Genomic DNA, 27,532 nt, shown 5'->3' on the forward strand with positions numbered 1-27,532 from the left:
AACAAAGTTAAGAGAATTCATTTAGTGCCGAAGTCACAGGCGGGAAAACATACACGGGTTTGATACAGGACAGAAATTAGAGCTGTGTGGAAAGTGTAAAAGGGTTATTATACACAATGAGTTTGCAAAACAAGGCTGACTGCACAAATTATGTATAAAAGCTTCACAGGATTCTGTTTGTTCGTCTGACCCCTGAAATCTGCTACTGTCGCTCTGGGAGCGGGAGAAAAAAAGGATCTGTGTGCCATCTAGAGGAGATTTGGAGTTCTGCATGGAAAGCTAGACATTAGAAAAAGGATTTCTCTCTCTCTCACACACACACACACACACACACACACTCATCAGGTGATGTTGAAAGTCATGGTGTAATACATGTTATTGTAAGGATATTTGGTCATTTTGGTCCTCACAAAGGGCTGAATACATGCACACACACACACACACACACACACACACACACACACACACAGTGATTGTGAGGACCTTTGGTCATTTTTGGTCCTCACAGGGCTACAGAGAGACAGACACCCACACACACCCACACAGACTTGCAAATGCATGAGCTCACACACACACACACACACACACACACACACACACACACACACACAGGATTGCATAAGGAATTCCACCCTATTATTGTGAAATTTGGTCATTTTCTGTCCTCGCAAAAGGCCTAAATATGTGTGTATATACACACACACACACACACACACACACACACACACACACACACACACACACACACACACAGTGATTGTGAGGACTTGTGACTCTATCCTATCATTGTTAGGACCTCCATATTTGGTCCTCAGAAAGGCCTAAATATGTGTAAACACACACAATCTGCATGAATGCATACTCAATTATCAAACTTTATTATCATTACAGATTTAATACCAAATACACATACACACACACACACACACGCACCATATAATCATTATTCATTAGACAAACACTGTCAAACCGTGAAATTAGACAGAATCAGTAATGCTCCAAACGCATCGCAAACCAAATGCACACAAATATCAGTAACAGGAAATGACTTTGGCAAGAGTTTGTTGTTGGCAAAGACGCTACAGTGGAAATATCACGGGGTTTACAGACATGCTTTATTTCACGTCTTCATCTCTTTTTGCTCAGGTTTTCATTAAAGAATTGTCTCGGATCTGGAGAAAAAGTGGGGCCTAAAAACAGGAACTCAGAAGACGTGTCCTAAAGTAACAGAGTTCACTTATTGGGAAGATCTGTAGTGGATGGACTTCTGGAGAAGAATCCAGGTTTTAAAGCAGCGTTAAGCAAAATTAAAATAAAAAAAATAATAAAAAAAAACTTTCAAATGCCCTGAGTGGACTTTAGTAAAGTGGAGTTTCAAAATACATTTGGCACATTACAATAATAATAATAATATTATCATAACAATGAACTTATATGTTTTCGATTACAATCAGCTGTACAGTTGTTAATTATACAAAACACACACACACACACACACACACACAACCTGAACTCTGCATTATAAAACTCAATCAAAACACTGTTACAAATGTGACATATGCTAAGTGTACTCTAGTTAGCATATGTTTTATGACAAATGTTATGTACTTAATGATAAGTTTAATACATATCTTGTGTCAAAGGTTAAAATCTGTAAAGGTAGTCTGATGAGTAGTCATGGCATCTGAAGACCTTGGAACTATAAGATTGTGTCTGACAATTGTGTTAATTTTTTAAAGCAATATTTCGGTGGAAAGCGTCTCACATATATTCAGCAGCAAGTAATTACCACATTTATAACGTTATCTCATTTCTGCCATGATGTGTTTATGACATCCTTATGTCAATCTTAGTAATATTTTAATGAATTGGATGCGTAATTATTCCTTTTATCAATACATTACTGTAAAATACAAATCTCATTGATATCCACAGATTCCACACTATGTGAGAGCGCAATAGCGCTGCTAGAAAAGATGATTCCAGGGTTGGGCGACATGACAACATGCCATCAATATCACTATAAATTACATCATGAGAAACTTCTCAGACAGCGTTGTGTATTTGATGCATAGCTTTTCATGAGATGATTTTACTGCTTTGTTGGTACTTTATGAAATATTATTAATATTATGTGAAATATATTGGAGATATACATATATATATATATAAATATATAATTACATAAAAAAAAAGTTTTGAGGTTTAATATTCTTGCTATATGGCTCAACCTCATAATGGAGAGAAACTGAACTATGGCTAAAGGACGCTGTAAACGCTGGTCTGTATGTCTGTCAGTAGTATATTACTGGTGTAACTAAAATGACGGTCCAACGTGCACAAGAACAAACTACAAACTGTAAGTAATCAGATACCCCATACCACATCTGAGTTTTAACCAGATACTCTAGACCAAATCCTTCCATTTTTTTTTTTTTTTTTACCAAATTCCCAGAGAAAACCCCAAAATTTAGCCTGTTATCCCAGACCAAGTACATATTTTACCCAGATACCTCTGACCAAATCTAAACTTAAAACCAAATATTCCAGACCCTATGCAGACTTCATCCAAGCTTTAAGCACTTAATCCAATTAATATTCCAGACAAAATAATCTAATTGTTTTCACCAAATAACCCAGACCACATCCAAGCTTTAACCAGATATCCCAGACCAAATCCAAACTTTAGCATATCCCAGACCAAATCCAAGCTTTAACCAGATATCCCAGACCAAATCCAAGCTTTAACCAGATATCCCAGACCAAATCCAAACTTTAGTATGATATCCCAGACCAAATCCAAATTTTAGCATGATATGCCAGACCAAATCCAAACTTTAGTATGATATCCCAGACCAAATCCAACTTTCACATGGTATCCCTGACCAAATCCAAACTTTAGCATGGTATCCCAGACCAAATCCAACTTTAGCATGGTATCTCAGACCAAATCCAACTTTAGCATGGTATCCCAGACCAAATCCAACTTTAGCATGGTATCCCAGACCAAATCCAACTTTCGCATGATATCCCTGACCAAATCCAATTTTTTTACCAAATATCCCAGACCAAATCTTTAGCCAGATATCCCAAACTAAATCCAAGCTTTAACTGGATATCGTGGACCAAATCCAAATTTCGTATAAAATATCTTCGACCAACATTAAAATGTACCCAGATATCCCCTGACAAAATCAAAATGTTCACCAGATATCTCTCCTTACTCTCATAAAATTAGAAAATATAATCCACAGTACATCAAGCACATTAAACCAAACATCTTCCTTCAGATATAATCTATCTTAATGACAAGCAAATATATCTTTTTTGGATAAATAATTAAAAAACACAACACTGTCTCTTAGGTTGTTTGCATATTCTCATCAAACAAAAACGCAAGCACCTGATGCCATTCAAGCAAAAAAAAAAAAAAAAAAAAAACACTGGATGATATCTATTTGAGAAAAAAAAAACATTTCATAAATAAAGTTTGCAAACTTTTTTTTAAAAAAAATTAAAAAAAAAAAAAAAAAGAGACAGCAAGCATAAACGAGTAAATCTGGAGAGACAAAGAAAGAGTAACAGCTGGTGATTAAAGTTCAGAGCAGTTAAAAACTAAAGCATTGATCACACAGCAGGATATTAAGTCTGAGACTGTGTGTGTGTGTGTGTGTGTGTGTGTGTGTGTGTGTGTGTGTGTGTGTGGAGAGAGTGTGTCCCAGATGGTTATGGCTCCTTAAAGCTCGATGACAAACAGTCCTTGTAGTCCGTGACGCAAAAAATTATGCTAATGAAGGCAGTTGAGGCACACATCGAGAGGAGTGTGTGTACATGTGTGTGTGTGTGTGTGTGTGTGAGCTTACAGCCGAGCAAGGACAGGCTTCTGGGTGGGAATTTTACCCCCTGCGAGATGGAAACTGGGTCATGAAGTGCACACTTAGACAAGAATAAATTATGAATGATAATGATAAAGGCTTTGCATAAAGTGTTACCAAAATCTCAGACAGGATATGACATCACACTTACCCAGTGTGTCCTCCAATGAGTTCACGGCCATCTTGTTGATCTTCAGCATCACCTGATCGCCGCTGGGTGAGAAAACAAAAACGAAACCTGTCAGATACCAGAAACCTTCAAAAAAAACCAAAAAAGCATGTTCAGCCAGTCGACTTATCAAGATCACGCTTACGTTTTGAGCTTCCTGACAGCTTTCAGGCGTATCAGTGCAGCCAGAGCGTTTTTCTGCAAATCAGAAGATAAGGCTTCGGGACATCTCAGACTTCCTGAAACGGTGAGAGGAGAAAACCTTCACACACTCGATACAAAAAGCAATATCTAATGGACATAGTCTAAGTGCTATAAATTCCATTTGTTTTATCTGAGGGTGTGTAAATTTTTGCACTTAACTGTGCGGAGATTTAGTGTGAGGTCACCTGCTAGGATGAGCTGGAGAGCAAAGTTCCTCACGCCAGGAACAAAGTTCTTCTCTGGAAGATCCTCCTGCGTGTCCTCACGCAGATACCGACACACCACCTACACACACACACACACACACACACACACACACACACACACACACACACACACACCAGCCAATGATGTACGGCTGCCATGAGATTTTCGATAACCACCATTAAGAGTTACCATTTCCACCCTAAAGTTGATTATTTTCCTAAAACAGCACTTAGCGCAGTGAGTTTAGGTAGCTATTAGGTAGCTATAGCTAGTTATTATTTAAGCAATGTTATGCTAGAAATGAAACAAAACACTAGTGGTGATGTCACATGATCGATCTTGCGATTGGCCAATGAAGGAACTAAAGCTTCACCCTGCACAGCAACAGGAAGCTGACAGGACGGCTAGCACATTAGCACATTAACACTTGTTTAAGGCCATCACTACTGTTTTCCCACTGCTTTCCAACTTGTTAGCAAACCTTTAAATATAAAATATTTTTATTTGAATCTTGCATGATAAAAAAAAAAAATGTCTTTACCTGGTACCCCTGCAGAAACGGCTCCATCAGCGAACACAGGAAGGACAGTGTCATCTGTCCACTCGATGACATCACAACCTCCTGCTGCAACTCCTGAACTGCGCCGCACTTCACCAGCAAGTAACATGCCTCCTCAAAGTCCTAAACACACACACACACACACACACACACTCTGACTTCAGCATAATCCATGCTAGACGAACATTAACATAATTTTAGCAACAAAAAAATCTCTATAGAAAAGATTCCGTGTGCGTTTGTGTATGCGTGTGTGTATGCATGCGTGTGTGTGTATGCGTGTGTGTGTGTGTGTGTGTGTGTGTGTGTGTGGTCTGACCTGCACTGAGGCTCCAGGACACAGAATGAACTCATTGGAGAAAATGTTCCGGAGGACGTTAAAGCAATTGTAGACCTCTTCTGGAACAGTAAGTCATAGGTAGTTAAATAATTTTTTAAAAATAAATACGTAACAAAATCATAATTTAAAAACAAAAATAACATAACATATAATAAACTATATATCGCTACCTATAATAATTTCTGTAATATGAGTAATAACCATGCTGTCAGCGTCTCACCTCTCCTGTCGGAGTTTGCGGTGTGCATGGCCACAGCCAGGAGAGCCGGCCTCACGAACACGTGCAGCGTCTGATTCCTGTAGGACGCGCAAGACAGCACACTGACCGCTCGGTTAAACTCCGCCTCTTCGGCACTCAGCTCCGCCCCCGACGCCTCAGGAACAACCAGTCGCACACGCCCCCCGGACACACACGCCAAGTTTCTGTGTATGGTCAGACTGGAGCTGATTACCTTACTGCACGGCTCACCATCTGAGAGAGAGAGAGAGAGAGAGAGAGAGAGAGAGAGAGACAGAGACAGAGAGAAACAGAGAAAGAGAAAAACAGAGGGAGAGACAGACAGGGAAATAGAGAGAGACAGAGAGAAACGGAGAGACAGGGAAAAAGAGAGAGAGAGAGAGAGAGAGAGAGAAACAGAAGGAGAGACAGACGGGGAAACAGAGAGAGACAGAGAGAAACGGGGGTGAGAGAGAGAGGGAGAGAGAGAGATAGAGAAGGGAAAAACAGAGAGACAGGGAAAAACAGAGAGACAGAGGGAGAGAGAGAGAAGCAGAGAGAAACAGAGGGAGAAAGAGATACAGAGAGGAACAAAGCAAGAGAGACAGAAACAGAGAAAATCAGAGGGAGAGGGAAAGACAGAGAGAGAAAGACAGAGAGACAGGAAGACAAAAGCAGAGAGAGAGAAAGTCAGAGACAGACAGAGTGTTAAAGAAAGAGAGAGAGAGAGAGAGAGACAGACAGAGAGAGAAAGACAAAAAAGCAGAGAAAGTCAGAGACAGACAGAGTATGAAAGAAAGAGAGAGAGAGAGAGAATCAGAATAAAAGATGGACTTTAACTGAGTTTAATCTACATACATACTATAAGACTACCTACTGCCTGTGTCTGTGTCTGTATATATAATGTGCACGCTCCGTACCCGGCCAGTCCAGGAAGGCCCCGAAGCTGAGAGCCAGGCGCCGGAGCCAGTCTGCCTGCTGGGTGAGAGCGGACAGCTCCATGCCATCGGGGTTCTGCAGGAGCAGAGTGGCGATCAGCGCCCACGGCTTCAGTACCATGTTCTCCTCCTGCAGCCGCACCAGGTGAAACGCTACGTCATTTACAAACGCCTGAGTGTCCACCGCCGGCTTCTGGGGAATGTGTCTGACAGAGGCATGGGAAATATCAGCAATGCTGCATTCTGTACCACTTTTACACGATCTGAGTGTTTGAATCTATACAGAATAGCCCATAATATTGATGCAGGGTGAAAATCAATTAGTATAGCTTGCAAGATTATTTGTAAATAAAGAACGTAAAGGTTGTGATTGAATAAATATCCACCTCCACAACTGTGACACCTTTAAATTAGTTCTAGTGCAATCTCTCAACATGATGCTCCCATCACCATGCTTCACTGTGGGAATGATGTTGAGCAGTGATGAGCAATTTCCACCGTGAAGCATGGTGGTGGGAGCATCAGAACTAATTTAGGGGTTTCACAGCAATGAGAGTGAATAAAAATTCTTTTTAATTTTTACATAATTTTGCAAACTATATTGATCTCAACAAAACACACACTCCAATATTATGAGCTACGTTGTGTAGACTGATGACAAATAACCTCAGTTAAGTCACGTTCACTTCCAGGTTATAATACTATAATATGTGGAAAAGTTTGAGGGGGTGGTTGAATACTTATGCAAGGCACTATATGAGTGCTTCATGGACACGTGCATTACCTGGGCACTAGGTTGTACTGGGAGCGGCTGATGTGGCCTTGTGCTAGGCTACGCAGAGACACCGGAGTTCCAAAGTATACATGCATTGTACCAAAATCCTCACTGAGGATCCGCCTGGCCTTCAACAGACCCTGAGAGAGGGAGAGAGAGAGAGAGAGAGAGAGAGAGAAGGAAAAACAAGTGAGAATCAGAAGACAGAAAACAAGCAAGAGAAAGAAGAGTATATATACGATACTACCGCCACCATGCTTCACTGAGGAAATGGTGTTCTCAGGGAACAAAAAAATATATATATAGAGAGAGAGAGAGATAATATTGAGTTACTCACAGATGTGGACTCTTTGGGTTTGGGCACTCCGAGCAGCTCACGTGCATACAGAGACTCTTCTAGAATCCTCTCATAGCTTATACTCACTGGAACCAAGTTCACATCGAAGACTTCGCCTTTAAAAAACGGCTCCATGACTATATTCAGCAGACCTGAGAGAGACAGACAGAAAGGGAATGCAGACAGACCAAAAAAATTATTAAATGATCACAGGATATTCTTCTTATTTTTTTCCCCGCATCTGATTAACGACTGCATAAGAATTCGGTTCATCACACCAAACTTTCTCATCCATAAACACGGCAGTGGCATTAAATCACTTCTGATTCAATTGTGCAGCTGTTCTGCGAGATTTCATTTAAGAGTGTCGGCACAGACACAACAGAACAAAAAAAAAACCTTTTCCTGTCGCATCTCATTTATTTTCAAGAGAAAAAAATAAATGGATCACAAAGAGGGAAAAGTCTTGACACTGCACTATATTATGCAGGAGTCAGCGAGGGCCCTGTGTCAAAATCCCAGACGAGTTTTATATTTTATGCAAATTGTATTAACTGAACAAATGATGTTTAAAGTCTGCCAGTGAAACGATTTTCTCCAGAACTTTATTGCACTGTGATATCTTCTGATCTGTCCCTGTTTAACACTCAGAACTCCTCCAGATGCTATTTATACTTCTGATCTACCCTTACGCTTTTTTTTTAATTATGAGCTCTTTTTTCTTCACATGGAATTCGATGGCAAAGTGGCCACGAGGTGCCAATATTTTCGCAGCTCAGGAGCAAACAGTGTTACCTGTAATCCCTAAACAGAGAATTCCCAGCTGTGCGTTTGACGATCAGGTTACCTGTCTTTGGTGTGAGTGATTTTGCCGTTCGGCTCCTGGTACCTTCGAGGAAGAACTCGACTGGTGCGTAACCGTTCTGTGGAATTCAAAAGAGACACAACAGATGAGATGGGATTAGATAACGAGCTCTAACTCTGTGTATCGAAATGTTAATAACATAATTTACTCGTTCTTTTATAAACTAATACTATGAAGTGATGTAACCTATAGCTAGGGCCTGAATATAGTTTAACTTTATGTGTATATACACATGGATGGATAGGTGAAATGAAAGAGATGGATAGAAGAGTAGATGGATGATGGATGGCTGGATGGATGGACTGATGGCCTGATGGCTGGCTGGCCTGATGGAGTTATGACTGGATGAATGAAAGGATGGATGGACAGTCTGCTCAATAGATGGATAGATATATCCTTATATCTAAGGCCTGACTTTGGTTGAGTGTACACTATATACATGCTTTGCATTCATGGATGGATGGATGGAGTTATGGATGTATGGAACTGTGGTTAGATGTACAGATGGATAGACGGATGGATGGATGGAGGGAGGGATGAGTTAAAGGATAGACAGACAAACTGCTGAATGGATGGATGGAGAGAGTTGTGGTTGGATGAACAGATTGATGGATGAATAAAAGAATGGACAGATGAACTGCTGGCTGGATGGATGGAGTGATGTATGTGGATATCTAGGGCCTGACTTTGGGTAAGTGTACACTGTATACATGCTTCGCATGCATGGATGGATGGCTGGAAGAATGGATGGAGCTGTGGTTGAATAGAGAGACTGATGGATAGATGGATGGCTGGAAGAATGGATGGAGCTGTGGTTGAATGAACATACTGATGGATGGATGGCTGGATGGATGGATGAATACAGTGATGGACACACTGCCTGCTGAATTGATGCATGGATGCATGGATGCATGGATGGATGGATGGATGGATGGATGGACGGCTAAAAGAATAGATGGCTGAAGGACTGAACAGAAGGAATGGACAGATGAAAAGAATGGAAGGAATGAGTGATAGGGGTAGACAAATGGAAAGACAGACTATTGGATGGACAGTCTGATGGACGGGCAGACAGAAGGACAAATGAATGGAAGGATAGATGGATGGATTTAGGAATGAATAGTTACATAGATAGATAGTTTCTTACCCTCAGCATGGTCTTGACATATTCGGAGAAAACAGCCCAGTAGAGTTTATCTCCTCCAAACGAACGACGGATAAAAAACGCTCCTGACATGCGCAACATCTCTCCAATAAACTTCATGCTCATAAAATCTGGAACAGACGAGCGCAGGTTGGCCGAGTGCCATGTTTGTGTAAAACATTTAATGAATCAGGATCAGAAAAATCCACATCAGCAGTGTGAACAGAGTGTGAACAGAGTGTGAACGGCATAAATCAGTCTGTTCGTATGAACGATACTCCACAGAGAATTGGCAGATACACACCCATTCCTGCAGCGATGACGGGCAGAGCCAGGTCGTAGGTGAACAGCACGTAGGACATCATCAGGAAGTCCATGTAGCTGCGGTGACTGGGCAGAAGCACCACCGGATGCTCCTGAATGGCCTGCTGAAGCTGGAGAATACAATGGAAATGTTTTGATAAATAACGTGAATAAAATCCAAACTAGCCTAGCCTTGTTTTGAGTATTGTCATCCATCAAGCTAAACGCTCATGTGATGATGCCTTAGTACTTAAGATTACGTTTTTTTTTTTTTTTTTCATGCTCTGACGATGGTGTAACTGACCTAAAATGTTTTATATACTTGCAATTCTAAATAAAGAAATGGAAGATGGAAGGATGGATGGATGGATAGAAGATTACAGACGGATATATAATAGATGGATGAAAGCTTGGATAGACAGAAGAATATGTGGATGTGTGGGTGAATGAACAGAATGAAGATTACACAGAAAGATATATGATGGACAGATATATGGATGGGTGAGTTCACTGATAGATGTATGGGCTTGTGGTTGGATGGACAGATACAGGGGAAATGGATGGATGGATGACCAGATGGACTGCTGAATGGATGAATGGAAGAATACGGATGCATAGACAGATGTATGGACTAATAGATGGTTGGACTAGTGGGTGGTTGAACAAACAAATGGATGGATGTATGGATGGATGGATTGAAGAATGAAAGGACTAGATGGGATGGAAATGAAGAAATTATAGCTGGAAGGAACAGAAAGGGATAGATGGATGAATGGAAAGGGGGATGTATGGAAGAAGTTATAGACAGATGTACAGATAGACTGATGAAGACTGAAGATGGATAGACAGACGAATGGATGCATGGATGAAAGGATGGATTTAAGATAGACAGATGGTTGGATGCATAAGGAGATGGATGAATGAAAGAATGGATGGACGGATGAATGGATGGAGGAATGAATGGATGGATAGATGGAAGGAAGGAATACAAGGGATGGAAATGAAGAAGTTATAAATGGAAGAAACAGAAGGGGTGGATGGATGGATGGATGAATGGATGGATGGATATAGATAAGAATATACAGATATGTATTGATGTATAGAAAGATGGATGGATGGATGGACGGATGGATATAGATAAGAATATACAGATATGTATTGATGTATAGAAAGATGGATGGATGGATGGATATAGATAAGAATATACAGATATGAATTGATGTATAGAAAGATGGATGGACGGATGGATATAGATAAGAATATACAGATATGAATTGATGTATAGAAAGATGGATGGATGGATGGATGGACGGATGGATATAGATAAGAATATACAGATATGAATTGATGTATAGAAAGACGGATGGATGGATGGACGGATGGATATAGATAAGAATATACAGATATGAATTGACATATAGAAGGATGGATGGATGGATGGACAGATGGATATAGATAAGAATATACAGATATGAATTGACGTATAGAAAGATGGATGGATGGATGGACGGATGGATATAGATAAGAATATACAGATATGTATTGATGTATAGAAAGATGGATGGACGGATGGACGGATGGATATAGATAAGAATATACAGATATGAATTGATGTATAGAAAGATGGATGGATGTATGGACGGATGGATATAGATAAGAATATACAGATATGTATTGATGTATAGAAAGATGGATGGACGGATGGACGGATGGATATAGATAAGAATATACAGATATGTATTGATGTATAGAAAGATGGATGGACGGATGGACGGATGGATATAGATAAGAATATACAGATATGTATTGATGTATAGAAAGATGGATGGATGGATGGACAGATGGATATAGATAAGAATATACAGATATGTATTGATGTATAGAAAGATGGATGGACGGATGGACGGATGGATATAGATAAGAATATACAGATATGTATTGATGTATAGAAAGATGGATGGATGGATGGACAGATGGATATAGATAAGAATATACAGATATGTATTGATGTATAGAAAGATGGATGGATGGATGGACAGATGGATATAGATAAGAATATACAGATATGTATTGATGTATAGAAAGATGGATGGACGGATGGACGGATGGATATAGATAAGAATATACAGATATGTATTGATGTATAGAAAGATGGATGGACGGATGGACGGATGGATATAGATAAGAATATACAGATATGTATTGATGTATAGAAAGATGGATGGATGTATGGACGGATGGATATAGATAAGAATATACAGATATGTATTGATGTATAGAAAGATGGATGGATGGATGGACAGATGGATATAGATAAGAATATACAGATATGAATTGATGTATAGAAAGATGGATGGATGGATGGACAGATGGATATAGATAAGAATATACAGATATGAATTGACGTATAGAAGGATGGATGGATGGATGGACAGATGGATATAGATAAGAATATACAGATATGTATTGATGTATAGAACGATGGATGGATGGATGGATATAGATAAGAATATACAGATATGAATTGACGTATAGAAAGATGGATGGATGGATGGACGGATGGATATAGATAAGAATATACAGATATGTATTGATGTATAGAACGATGGATGGATGGATGGATATAGATAAGAATATACAGATATGTATTGATGTATAGAAAGATGGATGGATGGATGGATGGACGGATGGACGGATGGATATAGATAAGAATATACAGATATGTATTGATGTATAGAAAGATGGATGGATGGATATAGATAAGAATATACAGATATGTACTGATGTATAGAAAGATGGATGGACGGATGGACAGATGGATATAGATAAGAATATACAGATATGTATTGATGTATAGAAAGATGGATGGATGGATGGACAGATGGATATAGATAAGAATATACAGATATGAATTGATGTATAGAAAGATGGATGGATGGACGGATGGATGGATGGACGGATGGATATAGATAAGAATATACAGATATGTATTGATGTATAGAAAGATGGATGGATGGATGGACAGATGGATATAGATAAGAATATACAGATATGTATTGATGTATAGAAAGATGGATGGATGGATGTATGGATGGACGGATGGATATAGATAAGAATATACAGATATGAATTGATGTATAGAAAGATGGATGGATGGATGGATGGATATAGATAAGAATATACAGATATGTATTGATGTATAGAACGATGGATGGATGGATGGATGGATATAGATAAGAATATACAGATATGTACTGATGTATAGAAAGATGGATGGATGGATGGACGGATGGATATAGATAAGAATATACAGATATGTATTGATGTATAGAAAGATGGATGGACAGATGGATGGATATAGATAAGAATATACAGATATGTATTGATGTATAGAAAGATGGATGGATGTATGGACGGATGGATATAGATAAGAATATACAGATATGTATTGATGTATAGAAAGATGGATGGATGGATGGACAGATGGATATAGATAAGAATATACAGATATGTACTGATGTATAGAAAGATGGATGGATGGATGGATGGACAGATGGATATAGATAAGAATATACAGATATGTACTGATGTATAGAAAGATGGATGGATGGATGAATGGACAGATGGATATAGATAAGAATATACAGATATGAATTGATGTATAGAAAGATGGATGGATGGATGGACGGATGGATATAGATAAGAATATACAGATATGTACTGATGTATAGAAAGATGGATGGATGGATGGATGGATGAACGGATGGATATAGATAAGAATATACAGATATGTACTGATGTATAGAAAGATGGATGGATGGATGGATGGATGAACGGATGGATATAGATAAGAATATACAGATATGTACTGATGTATAGAAAGATGGATGAATGGATCCAAAACAAATGCAATTTTTTTTCTGAACTTTTTAAACCAATCATCACGTATATCTTGCTCGTAAGTGTTTGCGCGTGTCGTTGATCTCAGTAAGCGTTAAAGGCGCGTGACGAGCTGGACTCACTCTCTGGATGCCCTCCTCGTTGACCCGCACGCTGCGGTACAGCGCTTTGAAGGCTTTGCTGAGCGTGAAGGCGAAGAAGCGGACGGTGCTGAGCTGCAAGCGGTGAGCCATTTCCTCCAGCACCTGAGACGCCTCCTCCTGTACGACCTCCGGAGCCTCGCCGCTCTCCGCCGACACCTACAGAGAACAAGACAGAGCTGTAAAATCGAAACTCCTTCTCATCCGGGATCCACTCTGTGATGATCCACTCGGTGCTCCGCGGCTTTAGACGCCGCCTGCACCTGCACCTGCGCCTGCGCCTGCACCTGGTTGATGACGTATCGCAGGGACTCGGACTGCAGGACGAGGGTTTTGAGCATGCTGGCTTTACAGGGCAGCAGGTTTCTATACACCGCGGGCGTGTAGCACTTCAGAGCGTATCTCAGATCACTGGAGTTCCTTCTCTCCTCAAGGATGTCCTCGAAATCATCCCTTTTCTTGGGGACTGGATCTCTGAGCTGCACATGAGCCACATTATTACACATGGATCATTCATATAAATAACACAGAGTAGATTCATTTAAAAAAAAAAATAATAAGAGTCATGAATTTCATAAGAGATTAAAATATAAAAAAAAATTTAAGGTGCAGCATTATACAAGTCAAATATCATAGCAACAATAACAATAACAATAAATAAACAAGTAAATAGTGCACTTCATTGCAACATTGCAACCACTACCAAACTAGCAATGAGTTAAATTAGCCTTCCTCACCGAGTAGAGTACTTTGGACGCCATTTTGTGTCAAAACCTAACAAACCATGAGTGCTAGTCTTCCTCCAAATCACCAAAAAATCCACTGTAAAGTTGACAATTCAAACATCTCCCTTGCTAGCTACTGAACTGACCACACATGGGTGGTGTCAAAAATAACCGGCTCAATCCCAAATATCGTCCTCTGACAAACCTAGTGCCCTAGATCACCTATAAGCGCCATTACGTCACTCACTATAGAGTGCGCGTATATAGGAAGTAAGAGCGGTTTAGAATTTAGCCCCTGGAGACGCGGTACTTCCTGGAAACGCGGCTGTTCTTACGGTGGCCGCGAGAGGACATTGCGCGAAATACGGAAGTAGGTGTAGAGGACCACGTGAAAAAAAGAGTGTGTTTGTGTGTGTTTTTCTGTCTGTTTTTTTTTTTTTTGGAATGAAGATGAAGCAAACAAAAAGAGAAAGCGAAGAGGATTTCGATGTGGATCAGGATGTTTTAGATCGGATTCTGAACAAACTGTACGATTTTGGTTAGTGCCCTTTAAACAAACCAGCTAATGCTAATCTAGCTAACATTAATGTTTATGTTTATCATTTCTATTTCTGCCTAGCATTGTGGTCGATCATAGAAATAAAAAGAAATTAGTTCATTGTAAATACTGTATAAATATTGAATGTTATAATATATAAATATGTTTAATATAATAAATGTATTAATTGTAAATACTGTATAATATATAAAGTGGTGGCTCTTCATAATATACTAGAACAGAACAGGTGGAATAGAATAGAATAGAATTGAGTTCTTCAGCATGAAATATAATACTTCCATATAATACTAGAACAGAACAGGTTGAATAGAATAGAATAGAATTCTTCAGCATGGAATATAACACTAGAACAGAACAGGATTATCTGAATAGAATAGAATAGAAGATGTTTCATGGAGTCAAATAGGAGAGTTTTATCAGAATAAACCAGATTCTATCACATTAGACTAGTTTTAATAGAGTAGAATAAAGTAGATTATATTTTTATCACAATAGAATCCAACTTTGTCAGAGTAGTATTGAATAGTTTCACTAGAATTGAGTAGAATAGAATTTTATCTGAATAAACTAGAGTTTTTTTTATCAGAATATATTTTTATTAGAATAGAAAAGATCTTATCGCAGTAAAATATAATAGACATTTCTTAGAATAAACTAGAATAGTTTTTTTTTTTTTTAATGACAACAGAATACCACTTTATCGGGAATATAATAATATAGTTTTATTAGAATTGAACAGAATTTTATCACAATAAACTACAATATAGTTTTTATCACAATAGAGTATAATAGAGTTTCATTAGAATAATGTAGAATAGGTTTTTAATCACGATAGAATACGACTTTATCAGAATAGAACGGTTTTACTAGAATTGAATAGAATTTGATCACAATAAAGTGGAATCGATTTTTACCACAATAGAGTATAATAGAATTACATTTGAATAAACTAGTATAGGTTTTATCATAATAGAATACAACTTTATCTGAATAGAATAGGACAGTTTTATTAGAATAGTATAAAATTTTATCAGAATAAACTAGAATAGATTTTTCTTCATAATAGAATTTTATCAGAATAGAAAACATTATCAGAATAGAAAGTAAGAGATTATATCTCGTTTCTTATGGAAAGAAAGACGCCTTTGGTCACGGCATCACAAACTATTGAACATATTTACAAAATTCTATCATTTCTATTGTGGACAGAATGAAGTGGTAGTGAGGAGTCATCAGGAAGGAAACAGTGATGGAGAAGAATCACTATTATCAGTAGAAATGAGTCTAATAATGATGTGAACGCTTGTTCTCTCTCTCTCTCTCTCTCTCTCTCTCTCTGATCAGGAGATGGACCAGACGACAAGCCGTCAAAGAAAAAGTATAAAAAGAGGAAACGGATGAAGCAGGAAGAGGACGAGGAGGACGTGACGGTGCAGGAGCAGAATTTCGATAAGCTCGATTATGAAACAGACGACGCAAACGTGAGTCATGTGACCGACGCCGCCGGCGATGAAGGAATCTCTGCCTCGACGTCGGCCGACTCCGAGCGTTTAGAAAGAAAAGCGCCGGGTGTGGAGATCGTTACGTTTCAGGATGCACTGAAGAAGAATAAATTAAAACGAGCTCTCGAACCTGAAACCAAAGTGAGCAGGAATGTGTATTCTTCTTTAAGAATTCCTGACTTTATTTCTAGATTGTAGATAAAATTTCTAAAAATGGATGGATATTTACTTTCTATCTGTGTGTTCTTAGCCAGCTGAAGAGAAGGAGAGAAAGAAAAAGGAACCGGAACATGCTCTAAGCATGGAAAAGGTACCTTCACTTCGCAGCTTTATTACATCAAGTGTGCTCTGAGAATTCATATTCAGTATAAGAGTCCCTGTGCGTGTGTGTGTGTGTGTGTGTGTGTGTGTGTGTGTGTGTGCGCTCCACAGGCTCGGCTGGACGTCCACCGGTTCGGCATCACGGGATTCCAGAAGCAACAGCAAAGAGTTTTCGAGCAGGACAGAGCCATCATGCTGGGAGCCAGGGTAGGATTTTCCAAAATACGAAAAATTCTTACAAAAAAAAAAAAAAAAAAAAAAAAAAAAAAAAAAAAAAAACACTTCCCCAAGGGGCGGGGCCAAATGATCACATGATGAGTAAATTGTGTCAGAAAAGATTTCTGGTAGTATCACAGGAACGATCGTTACTTTTATGACACTGGCTCATAATTGTTGTAACAAGCAGCTGATTGGATGTTATTTTTAAAATTTTTTACGTAATTTCTTTCCCGTTTAAATAATTCGTAGGCGGTAAAATTATTACACTCGTAGATTTTTTTTTGTGCAGTTTTGTAAATAACAGTATATTTACGAAGCGTTGTAGCTGACGAGCGATGGCTCAGGTTCTTTTTTTTTTTTAAATAATTACTGCACACTTGTATCGCAAATGGCGAAATCTTGATTAAAAAAAATACCTGGTATTTCATTGAATTTAATATTCAGTATATAATATTAAACATTTCTTCAGAACATGTGTGTAGCTTTTCCTACGTTGTTTTTCCCCTTTTTTCTTCTGTAAACTCGCCATGCTTCAGATATATGTCCCAAACCAGAAATCATACACACACACACACACACACACACACACTCTCACTTTCTCTCATTCTTCTATATTTCCTTTTGCTCTTTCATCAGCCACCAAAGAAGGACTACATCAATTATAAAGTGTACCAGCAAATGATAAAGGAGAAAAAATCGAAAGAAAAGGAGGAGGAGGACAAATCGGTAAGTCGAAGAGTCTTCGAATGAGAATTGATCTCGAGATCTTGTGTGATCGTGTGTGTGATACGACTAATATTCGTGTATCTTGACGTGCAGGACACGCAGAAAAAGAAGAAGAAATCATCTGGGAAGCAAAAGTATGCTAAGTATTTATCATTATTTATTTCAGTGAATCTCTTTGATGAGGTGTTGAGTGTAAATTCAGACTGTATTCCGAATTCTTATTGTAATTCTAATAAATATTAATAAAACGTTCCGCATAATTTTGTCGAAGTGTACACGGATACTGCATCTTTATTCCGTTCCATTTTGGACGGAAAAAGACTTTCAGATTTTTGACTTTCTTCTCCAAGAAATGTCTTAGTACAGTGTGTTTTTTTTTTTTTTTTTTTTTTTTAAATTATTATTATTATTATTATTAATATTTTTTAATTGAACATGAAGGATACATGTACAGTACATATATTTTTGGTAGAACTATAACTTATTTTTTATTTATTTTATTTATTTTTTTTGCTTGTTTGTTTTCAGGAATGTGAAACGCAAATCCGGTTCCTCCGGCGCAGAACCGACGGGACACGTGGGCCGCTTCAAGAACGGCATGCTGGTCCTGAGCTCGAAGGACATGCAGAAACTAAACAGCAAAGTGAGAAAGTGAACGAGCGAGAGAGAGAGAGAGAGAGAGAGAGAGAGAGGAATTTTGCTGCTTCAGCAGGACTGAGCCGAATCTGCACCACTGCGAACTTCACCTGTAATCGAAATACATGATGCGCAGTGCATTATGGGTAGAAGTGAACGATATGCCAAGAAATATCACAATACTTGATGTAAACCCACTGATACTTGATGATGTCATATCACGATATTGCGATATGATCACGTTGCCCGGCGTTAATTACGGGAGTTTAAAGTGAGTGGAAATTGTTGTTGTGTTTTCTGTGTGAGCATAAAGAATGAAACAAAATGAAACCCAGACCCGCGCTTCGGTCATCACAGTTTTACTCATTTATGAAAAAGAGAGAGAAAAGACAACGCTTTTGTATTACACGCTATAATTACAATGCAGTCGTAATGCGATATACAGACCACACGAAGGTACAAAACGTTCACATTGGCAGGAGAAGGAGTGAAACCAAGAGTAGAAAAACAAACAAAATAAAGGAATCACAGCACATCATCTAAAACACAGGCTCTTAATTCACTCGGGGGTTCAGCACGGTTCGGTCGAGATTAACTTCGTTTGTGGCGTGTTACAGGAAGGGGGTGTGTTTTGATCAGTTTTGGAGGAAAATATATATATATATATATATATATTTTTTTTTTTTTTTTTTTTTTTTAAAGACCAGACAGCTTTTCAGAAATCAAGCCACATCAAGCCATTGAATGCGTATTAATGGATTGTTGAATTCGCTTCATTTAAATATACAGCAGCAGGTTACAGTCTTTGCATGTGTCCGTGGTGCGCGCGCATTTCTGATACAGGGACATTATCATCTCCCAAACTTTGTAGTATATCTTACAATAGAAATGGTTCTGTACATCATAGACACACTGTTTGCACTTACACTTTGCCTTTGTTTGTGGAAATCTATTAGATTTCATTCTGATTATTTGCTATGAAACAAGATCTTTGTATCTGCAGAATGAACTTGGCATTAACCGTCCTGTCGGCTGCTCCTCCCCCGAGCATGGGGCAGCGTGAATCCTGGCCCACTGGGCCTCTATTTACGCTTATTACAGTTCTCACTTTTGAACACTAGGTGTAATACAATTGTGCAACATCTAGAAAGGTGGCAGATCAACAGAACATCAGCTTATATCTGTCAAATAGCAATTTTTTAAAGTAGTATTTCAACAGAATTGCAAATATATGGAGTTGCAAATGAGGATTTAGAACATTTTTACAAATAGCTGATATAAATGTCAGGGCTCACACATCTTTATTTATTTCTTATGAATGAAGTCCTCATAATTCATCTTGTAAGAAAACCATCTCATTAAAGGAAAAGAAGTTTATCCAAGAAGCTGTTTAGCTGTGAATTTGTGATCTAATCATATAAAAGTGCCTGTTAAAGCAAAGTGACGCTGTAACAGAGATTTTTAGATACACAAGCAGCCCGTAATTAAAGGGCCGGTCATCAGACACATCATGATAAAGTCCGTTTGTACTTCTGTAATACTTTTTTGCCATGAGGACTTTGAGAACTTTGGCACCGAAGATTTGATCCACACTGAGACGGAAACTGGCTATGAGTTAAACACGGTCCATTTCCATCTCTCGCTATTTACTTACACCTCAAATGTGCTGAGGTGCCTGAAGAAGTGTTGTAGTTTTTTTTTTTATAACTTCTACATACCTTATGACTAATTACAAAAATTAAATGTATTTGAAAATTCCATTTTTTTGCTGTAACATTTTATAAATGTAAATAGTTTTTTTTTAATTGCACAATTTATTTAGACTTTAATTGCAAAAATTTGGCATGATACTGACTATGACTCGTTTCTGTGCTGTTGTTGCTTAAGGCATAAGCAGTTGGTCAGAAAAAAAATTCACAGCACACCTTGTAGCTTTCAGGCCACACCAGAGCGTGACGCTTCCACTTTGCATTTCATTACACTATATACAACACAAGTATAATATAAGATCATAAACCTCATGCTCAGGCCGTATTGGCGCCATCGTTTACCGCAGTGTACCATGCAAAATAAAACAAACTTCCCCACAATACTGTTAAACTATACAGCTTAGAAATCACACGAGGAGAAAAAGAAGGGCAGAGTATTAAATTGAAATAGAGAGAAATAAAGAAATTACTCTGGAATGTTAGTCAGTTTTTCCATATGTATCACAGTGTGAAAGGCTTCAGTCTCAGATCCTGAAGGACTAAATACGTGTCTAATTACAAGCAGCAAATGGTTTTCCTATATTTTCACAAGTTTTACACTCTTCCAGAATATTCGTTTCCATCTGCGGTTTGTTCCTTTTGGCACATATAAGTACCAAGATATTACATGTGTGAAGTTCTTGAGAGTTTTGAGAGAACCAGACCATAGATGGTCCTGTAAGGTCCTGCGTTCCAGACACAGGTTCAGCCTAGTACAGTAACTATGGCAGTGTAAAAGTTTAATCTGTGTCCGGAGCACCACCCAGCGGAGTATTTAAACCTGAGATTTGTGTAAGGTGTTTTAACCTTGTGGCGTTCTAAGAGTACTGTTGAAGGGTAGTTCCACCAGTTTGTCCAAACTTTACCCCCAAATCAAAACCTTCTAAAAAGCCTACGAAGGAGGAAGGGGTCATGTGTCATCTATGTATACTCATAGGTTTTTTGGATGGGTAACTAAAAAGGAAACTCTCTTTTGCAAAGTTCTACACAGAATCTTTAAAGGTTCCCCATTTGGAATAAACCAAAGAATGCTTTAGGTTGCTAGAAGTAACCTATTTTTCTAAGACTGTAAGCAATGGCAACTGGAATCAAGCAAATATCATAGTTGTCTATGGGAAGAGTTGGGGGTTTTTTAAAATGAAAATTGGTCAGGGGTTTAAGAGTCATCCGGCTCACAAGAAAGTGAACACAAATGTTCTGTAAGTGCAGAAGAATACATGGGACAGTGGTGCCACCAAAGACGGCCCTTCTAGAAAGCCTGAGGGCCATGTGTTCTCCAGAACAGTCTTAGAAAACAGGGTTCCTCACAGGTTCTTTGGATGGTTATGGGTTGTAGCTTGCTAAAAAGGAAACCCTCTGTTGTGAAGCTCCATAGAATCTTTAAGGGTTCCCCTACTGGGACAAACGAGAGTTCTAGATGTACTAGATGTAGCCTTTCAAGTGATGGCAACTGGGAATCAGCAAGTATCATTGATCTTGACCAGGAGTTTTTTCTGAAGAAAGTTTGGTCAAGAGTTTGTTTAGAAGTCATCCTGATGGCAAGTAACGCCTAGACAATATTTTCAGTCTTTTTCAGGTCTACAGACCCCAAATTTTGGTGCTAGTTCTGTAAATACAGAAGAATAGACAGAAGAGTAGGATGAATGGGTCATGCTTCATCCACAATGGGTTCCCCACAGGTTCTTTGAATGGTTATGGGTTGTAGCTTAAAAACATCTGTTTTGAGGTTCTGTGTAGAATCTTTAAAGGTTTCTCTAGTGGGACAAATGAAAGAAGGCTTTGGATTTCTGTGTAACCTTTAACCTAAATATGGAACAATCAATGGTATACCACCAAAGTGGAACCTTATAGCTTACTAAAATGCTCTGTTTTGAAGCCCTATATAGAATCCTTAAGGGGTCCCCTAATGGAACAAAAAAAAAAAAACCTTTGTAGGTGAGAGCAACTGGAAACAGGCAAGTATTGTTGATCTTGATGGGGTTTTCTATATCAAAATCTGGTCAAAACATAAGTTTTGAGTCATCGTGATTTTCTTTTATGCAAGAAAAGCATAAAACAAATTTTCAGTCCATTTGAGGTCTACAGACTCCAAATGTTCTGTACATACAGAAGACTAGGTAATTCAATAGTGCATCAAATAAATACCACTTTAGTAATTTACTGGCTAAATAAATATCCCAGCATTGTTTAGTAGCTCACCTTTCTGTTTGGCCACTAGGTATTTGCCAATTTTGCACAGCTTCCAGAGATTCAATATGCTTATCCAAGTTTGAGTTGAAATTTGGTCAAGTTGACAAAAGCATGAAAACTGTAACTCACAGTTGCCACTTGGCAAAAATGCTGGCTATGCTGAGTTGATACATCACACTGTATATAGCAAGTAGGTCATGTTGCTGGTTAGTCAATCTGACCCCAATGAAAGCCTACCAAGCAGAATTTCACCATTAAATGCTTCAGCATCTACATCAGCTAAACATTTATAACCAGGTTAAGCTTACATTTTGAAGAACACGATGGATGAAGTTTGGATAAACAGACATAACTCTCCTTCACAGCGTACTGCTCCTGTAGGGAACGCCGCCTGGGATGAGTTTACTGTAAACACACTGATTTCTGATTGTACACACTGAGATTCCATTAAAAATGCAGAAAAAAAACAAATATATTTGAGATGTACTGTAGTTTTTAAAAAGTCCTTTTTGATCACCAATCAAATGGCGTCGAGCAGCGGCTTGCCTCGTGAAGAAAAAAGAACCCAGAGGTACAACCCAGACGTACCGCATTCCCACAGGTCAGAGGTTGTTATTTGATGTTCTTTGGTACTTCTAAGCCTGTGATTAGGGTCACCTACAAAATACAGAAAAGTCTCATTGTAACATTTTTTATGGTTATGATTCTGTCCAGACAAAGACATCATCCCAAAAGAGGACCAGCCAATGGATGGAGCATGCTGTGAAACAGACTTGATTACATGCCCCAAAGTGTTTTATTCTTTTAGAATTTGGTGTAAGGGGCACATCATACTTTTTTTTCTATGTATAGTTACATTTAATGTTGTGGAATGTCCAGGAAACAATTTTTGTTGTTTTTTCCCCTTTAATCTGTAGAAAAAGTGAGGATATGAGCAAGCAACCACACCTGTACGTTGCGGTTGAGGCTGACCGCAGGCATAAACACCCCCTCCATGTTCTCGAAGGCCACAGGGCCGTGCTGTTCTTTGTTGATGAAAAATGTGAGAGTGTGTTTCATTAGGTCCAGCAGAACACCAACAGTCGACCCTTTGGTTATCCCCCCCTCAGCCCTGGAGAGATGGAGAGAGAAATATTGAGAAATCATTTATGAGAAAGTTAGAATCTTTAAGGTAGATACACTTTAGCTTAAGTTTTGTAGCAGGGGCTAAGGTAATTTTGTCCAAACTCTACCTCAGTCTCTGAGGAACAACAACAGTGTAGCCACAGTCTTAGGGTTCTTTGGCTAGTTAAGGAATCTTAGTTTTCAAGGGTTTCAAGGGTTCTACTTGTAAAAAATGAGACAGCCCTTTGTTGTAGGGTTCTGCATACAACCAAAACCAAAGAATCCTTAAAGTTGCTTGATGGAACCACCTAAGATGGATATATCTACTAGAGTAGGGGCTCCCAAAGCTGTGGAAACATGTATACAGACCAGTTTCCTGTGGAGAAAGCATTGGATCACTGGTGCCTCAATGCTTGACCTCTAAACCACCTACCTGTTGGTGTGCGAGTTGTTATGCATGAACCACGAACGGTTGTTATCCACATACATGGCCCAGGCCTTATCATCTTTCCCCAGCATAGCATCCTTCGCCGTGTTAATGCGCGCCACACCAAACGCAGGGTCCGGGTGGTTATCATAGCGATCGATGCTGAGCTCCCAGTAATGAACCCCTTTGGAGAAAGCAGCCGTTCCGAGCACCACGCGGTCGTCGTAGCTGTTGCAGCTTACTGTCTGGTTTTCGTTGGAGAGAACGATGTCTCTGTGCGCTGAGGTAGGGTCAAAGGTGAACCAGGCAACTGCCAAAGAAACAGTGACATAGAGACAAGATCATAAAATGGGTTTTGGTAGCTCAGTGGTTGTGAGGTGAAATCCCAGGACTGCCAGAAAGCCAGAGATTTCAACATTATGTAACTTGTGCATGTGCTAATCAGTCAAAGTGTAAGATCCTTAGTCTCTCAACAGGATGCCCTTCCTCAATACAAACTAAGAGTTTTCCTTAGGCAATAATTACTGCTGCTCAGTAGGGGTCCTTCTTGTTTATGATCAGGAAGAGTGATAATAAACAGAGAAAACAAGTGGATGAAAATGAGAGACACAAACCATCGGATGTCTTTAAGACCACGGTCTTGCTGTAAGCCCCGACTCCGATGGAGTTGTAGGCTTTGACCCGAGCGTTGTAGGAGCTGTTAAAGTGGAGACCATCCACCGTGCACACCGTCTCCTTCCCCACGTACACCTCCTGAGACGGAGAGAAAGAAGAGAGGGGAAACATTTGGTAAAGATGTAAAAATATGCAGCATGTTTGCTATTAATTATAAATTCAGAGATGAAACAAAATGTTCTGAACTCATGAGAGAAAACATCACAGAATCTTCTGTCCTGGGCATTTCAGAGAAAAAAAAAAGTGCTTCACAGATTTTTTGTGAAATAAAATCTACAAAGTTCAATGTTTCAGTGTTTGAAGGATGTCCATGATGGACAAAGTGATGCTGGTTGGGAAAATAATTAAAAACGGGATCATGTGATGAAGTGGAGTTACTTTTCCCAACGTGAAGTTGATTATTTTCTTATAACAGCATGTCCCCTTACAGTACATCACAGCAATTTTACTAAAGAATGACAATTTTTTTTATCCATTTATAGTTACCTAATGGAACATCTGAGAATCAAGTGAGTTCCTGTTATCACTACTTAAACTTCTTAAAGCAAATCTCACCAAATCAAGGATTATACAAGCATGCACTTTAGAATATTAGACCACACCCACCTAGCTATTTCTTAGATTGAACCAATCAGCACCTTTTGCTAGTGTTTGAGCAGTGTTCATATTTTATACATATACAGTATAATTACATACATAATCCTGTCTTTCTCTTGTTTTGCTGGAGGTTTAAAATCTTCATACAGAAGCTTTTTACACACCCGATATTGTCCACCGTTTCCATCGTCCAGCTCCAGGATGTAGCCCTCCATAGGCAGCGGCTGGGGTGTAATTATCCTCCAGGCCAGAGTGGCGCTGTTGTTTCGCAGGCAACACTTCTCCAGCTCCAGTAAAGGAGCAGGAGGGACTCCAGGGTTCTCTGCTAAAATACACAATGATTTAGCGTATCATATTTGTGTTTAGGAAGAAGCCAAGAGAGATACGGTGCTGTTTGAGGGTAAAAGTGTTGGGGTGAGGGTGAGGTAGCATGCATGAGGGCAGGCTGTGGCTCAGAGCGCGGACGTTGTGGTGGAAGCTGTCTTTCTGTGCTGATCACTTGAATGATTATTAAGGGGAAAGTTTGAGAATAAATATTAGTATTATGTCTGAGAGTAAACAAAAGTAAGATAGTCTCCTACATACGATGAGCACGATACTAATATTCATAACCATTTACAGCTAGTTAGCATTCTTGCTAGGACGTCGGCCATCTTATGAAACATACCAAACTCTTTTAACACTGAAATTTCAAATACTGTTGTAAGGAAATAAAGCATATAGCACATTTCTTTAGCATCCATTATTTGTCTTCCAGACTCATTTTTCTAATTTACGCACGCTGCTTTTGATAAATTAAACCAAGAACTAGCCGATTACCTAGCAAGTTATTTATGTAATCCATTCATTAACATTGTAGCTAGCTCTTAGCACATTTATAACATTCTGAAAGCCGTCCCAGAAGAGAAAATAAACAGTGAGCTGTTTAAAGTTGTCTCTGTGACCATTACGTGTTAGAATAGACTCTAAAAAAGAACCACTGAATCAAATGTTAGCATGCTAACATGGTTAAACAGACACTAAAGGACAAAAAGGAGTTATGGCGCTAGCTTTAATTTACTAATAGTCACATTAGCACTTGCTAAGCAATCCCTGTAATGTCAGGAACTGGAATAGAGAGGGATGTCTTTGTACACAGTGGCGTGCTAATCAGTAATTAAGTGATTAGCAAGCTATTTAGGGATCAGCATAGGAAGGCAATGTGATATCCTAAACAGGAAGGGAAGAGGGATATTTCAGGTGGAACAACCCTGCTGAAAAAAAAAACAAATAATAGAAACCATCACAGAAATTCTAATGGTTTCCATTACAAATACCATTACAGACCATCAGCTAGCCATTAAACAGCTAACCATTATCATTATTGGTCCTTAATGGTATCCACTAGACATAACATGCCACCAAAAGAAGGCAAGAAATTACCAGTAGAGACCCACAGGGACCATTAGAGTTTCTATTAACACCAATACAATTCCCATTATAACCATTAAAACCATTAAAACCAATACAATTCCTATTAAAACCATTAAAACCAATACAATTCCCATTCTAACCATTAAAACCAATACAATTCCCATTATAACCATTAAAATCATTACAAATTCTATAGTTTCTATTGTTTTTTTTCAGCAGGGAACACATTCACGGTTCTGAAATACCTCCTGCGCTTTGCGTCTCTTTCTGGACGCCTGCATGTTTTTGTCTCAGTAACGGAGACTCCTGAGTGTGAGAATCTGAAACATGATATGGAACAAAGCGAATGGTGTCTTTAAAGCTGGAAGCAAACTGAGGGATTATGGGACATTTATTTGGGGTGAGTGTCCCTAAGAGTATGCAGAATTGATGAAAGATGAAACGAAGCGCAATTACAACATTTTCCGTGCATGTGTGTGTGTGTGTGTGTGTGTGTGTTATACCCCGGCCCTGGATAAGGTCGAGCTGTAGGATTGCCTGCAGCAGAGGGTCGGTGCTGAGGCTCAGGTTGAACTCGGGGCAAACCTTCGGCTCCAGAGCGCCTTTCACCCACTGATCCTGAGAGAGCTGAACACGTTTAATCAACGCATCCGAGATCTGACAGAGATGGAGGAAGAGAGAGACAGAGAGAGAATTATAGAAAATAGAAAGAAATAA

At 38.9% G+C, this 27,532-nt stretch overlaps 3 protein-coding genes across 6 annotated transcripts in view; 1 reads left to right on the forward strand and 2 right to left on the reverse strand.

Annotated features, from left to right (window-relative positions):
* Window positions 1–849: 849 nt before the first annotated feature.
* Window positions 850–14,955, reverse strand: gnpat (glyceronephosphate O-acyltransferase). 2 transcript variants are annotated; one of them, XM_053231687.1, is made up of 16 exons: window positions 14,711–14,955; window positions 14,261–14,452; window positions 13,956–14,132; window positions 9,935–10,064; window positions 9,634–9,761; window positions 8,469–8,544; window positions 7,622–7,773; window positions 7,294–7,424; window positions 6,492–6,715; window positions 5,575–5,826; window positions 5,334–5,410; window positions 4,997–5,137; window positions 4,434–4,533; window positions 4,190–4,283; window positions 4,027–4,088; window positions 850–3,903 (listed from the first exon to the last, which is right to left on the reverse strand). In XM_053231687.1, the coding sequence occupies exons 1-16, from the start codon at window positions 14,732–14,734 to the stop codon at window positions 3,860–3,862; spliced, it is 2,004 nt and encodes a 667-aa protein (XP_053087662.1). In that variant the 5' UTR covers window positions 14,735–14,955; the 3' UTR covers window positions 850–3,859. The 2 variants fall into 2 exon arrangements, with proteins under 2 accessions (XP_053087662.1, XP_034157981.2); XM_034302090.2 differs by having other exon boundaries at window positions 5,334–5,413; window positions 14,711–14,954.
* An 83-nt stretch (window positions 14,956–15,038) lies between these two features.
* Window positions 15,039–19,356, forward strand: c30h1orf131 (chromosome 30 C1orf131 homolog). The gene is made up of 7 exons (XM_026918104.3): window positions 15,039–15,236; window positions 16,602–16,900; window positions 17,010–17,069; window positions 17,192–17,287; window positions 17,936–18,025; window positions 18,119–18,159; window positions 18,554–19,356. Exons 1-7 carry the CDS (start codon window positions 15,143–15,145, stop codon window positions 18,678–18,680), a joined length of 807 nt encoding a protein of 268 aa, XP_026773905.3. The 5' UTR covers window positions 15,039–15,142; the 3' UTR covers window positions 18,681–19,356.
* Window positions 19,005–27,532, reverse strand: part of LOC113529128 (E3 ubiquitin-protein ligase TRIM9) — a 28,772-nt gene continuing 20,244 nt past the window's right edge. Inside the window, exons 5-11 of one of the 3 annotated variants that reach the window (XM_026918100.3) lie at window positions 27,319–27,472; window positions 27,061–27,135; window positions 25,567–25,727; window positions 24,745–24,883; window positions 24,137–24,440; window positions 23,548–23,710; window positions 19,005–23,256 (exon numbers count right to left, since the gene is read on the reverse strand). In XM_026918100.3, coding sequence (XP_026773901.2) covers window positions 23,212–23,256; window positions 23,548–23,710; window positions 24,137–24,440; window positions 24,745–24,883; window positions 25,567–25,727; window positions 27,061–27,135; window positions 27,319–27,472 — 1,041 coding nt within the window. In that variant the 3' untranslated portion in view covers window positions 19,005–23,211. The remainder of the gene's footprint in view (window positions 23,257–23,547; window positions 23,711–24,136; window positions 24,441–24,744; window positions 24,884–25,566; window positions 25,728–27,060; window positions 27,136–27,318; window positions 27,473–27,532) is intronic. The other 2 variants (XM_026918103.3, XM_026918102.3) reach the window with 2 other exon arrangements.

This window comes from Pangasianodon hypophthalmus, chromosome 30, assembly GCF_027358585.1.
Source record: "Pangasianodon hypophthalmus isolate fPanHyp1 chromosome 30, fPanHyp1.pri, whole genome shotgun sequence".
Lineage (NCBI taxonomy): Eukaryota > Metazoa > Chordata > Actinopteri > Siluriformes > Pangasiidae > Pangasianodon > Pangasianodon hypophthalmus.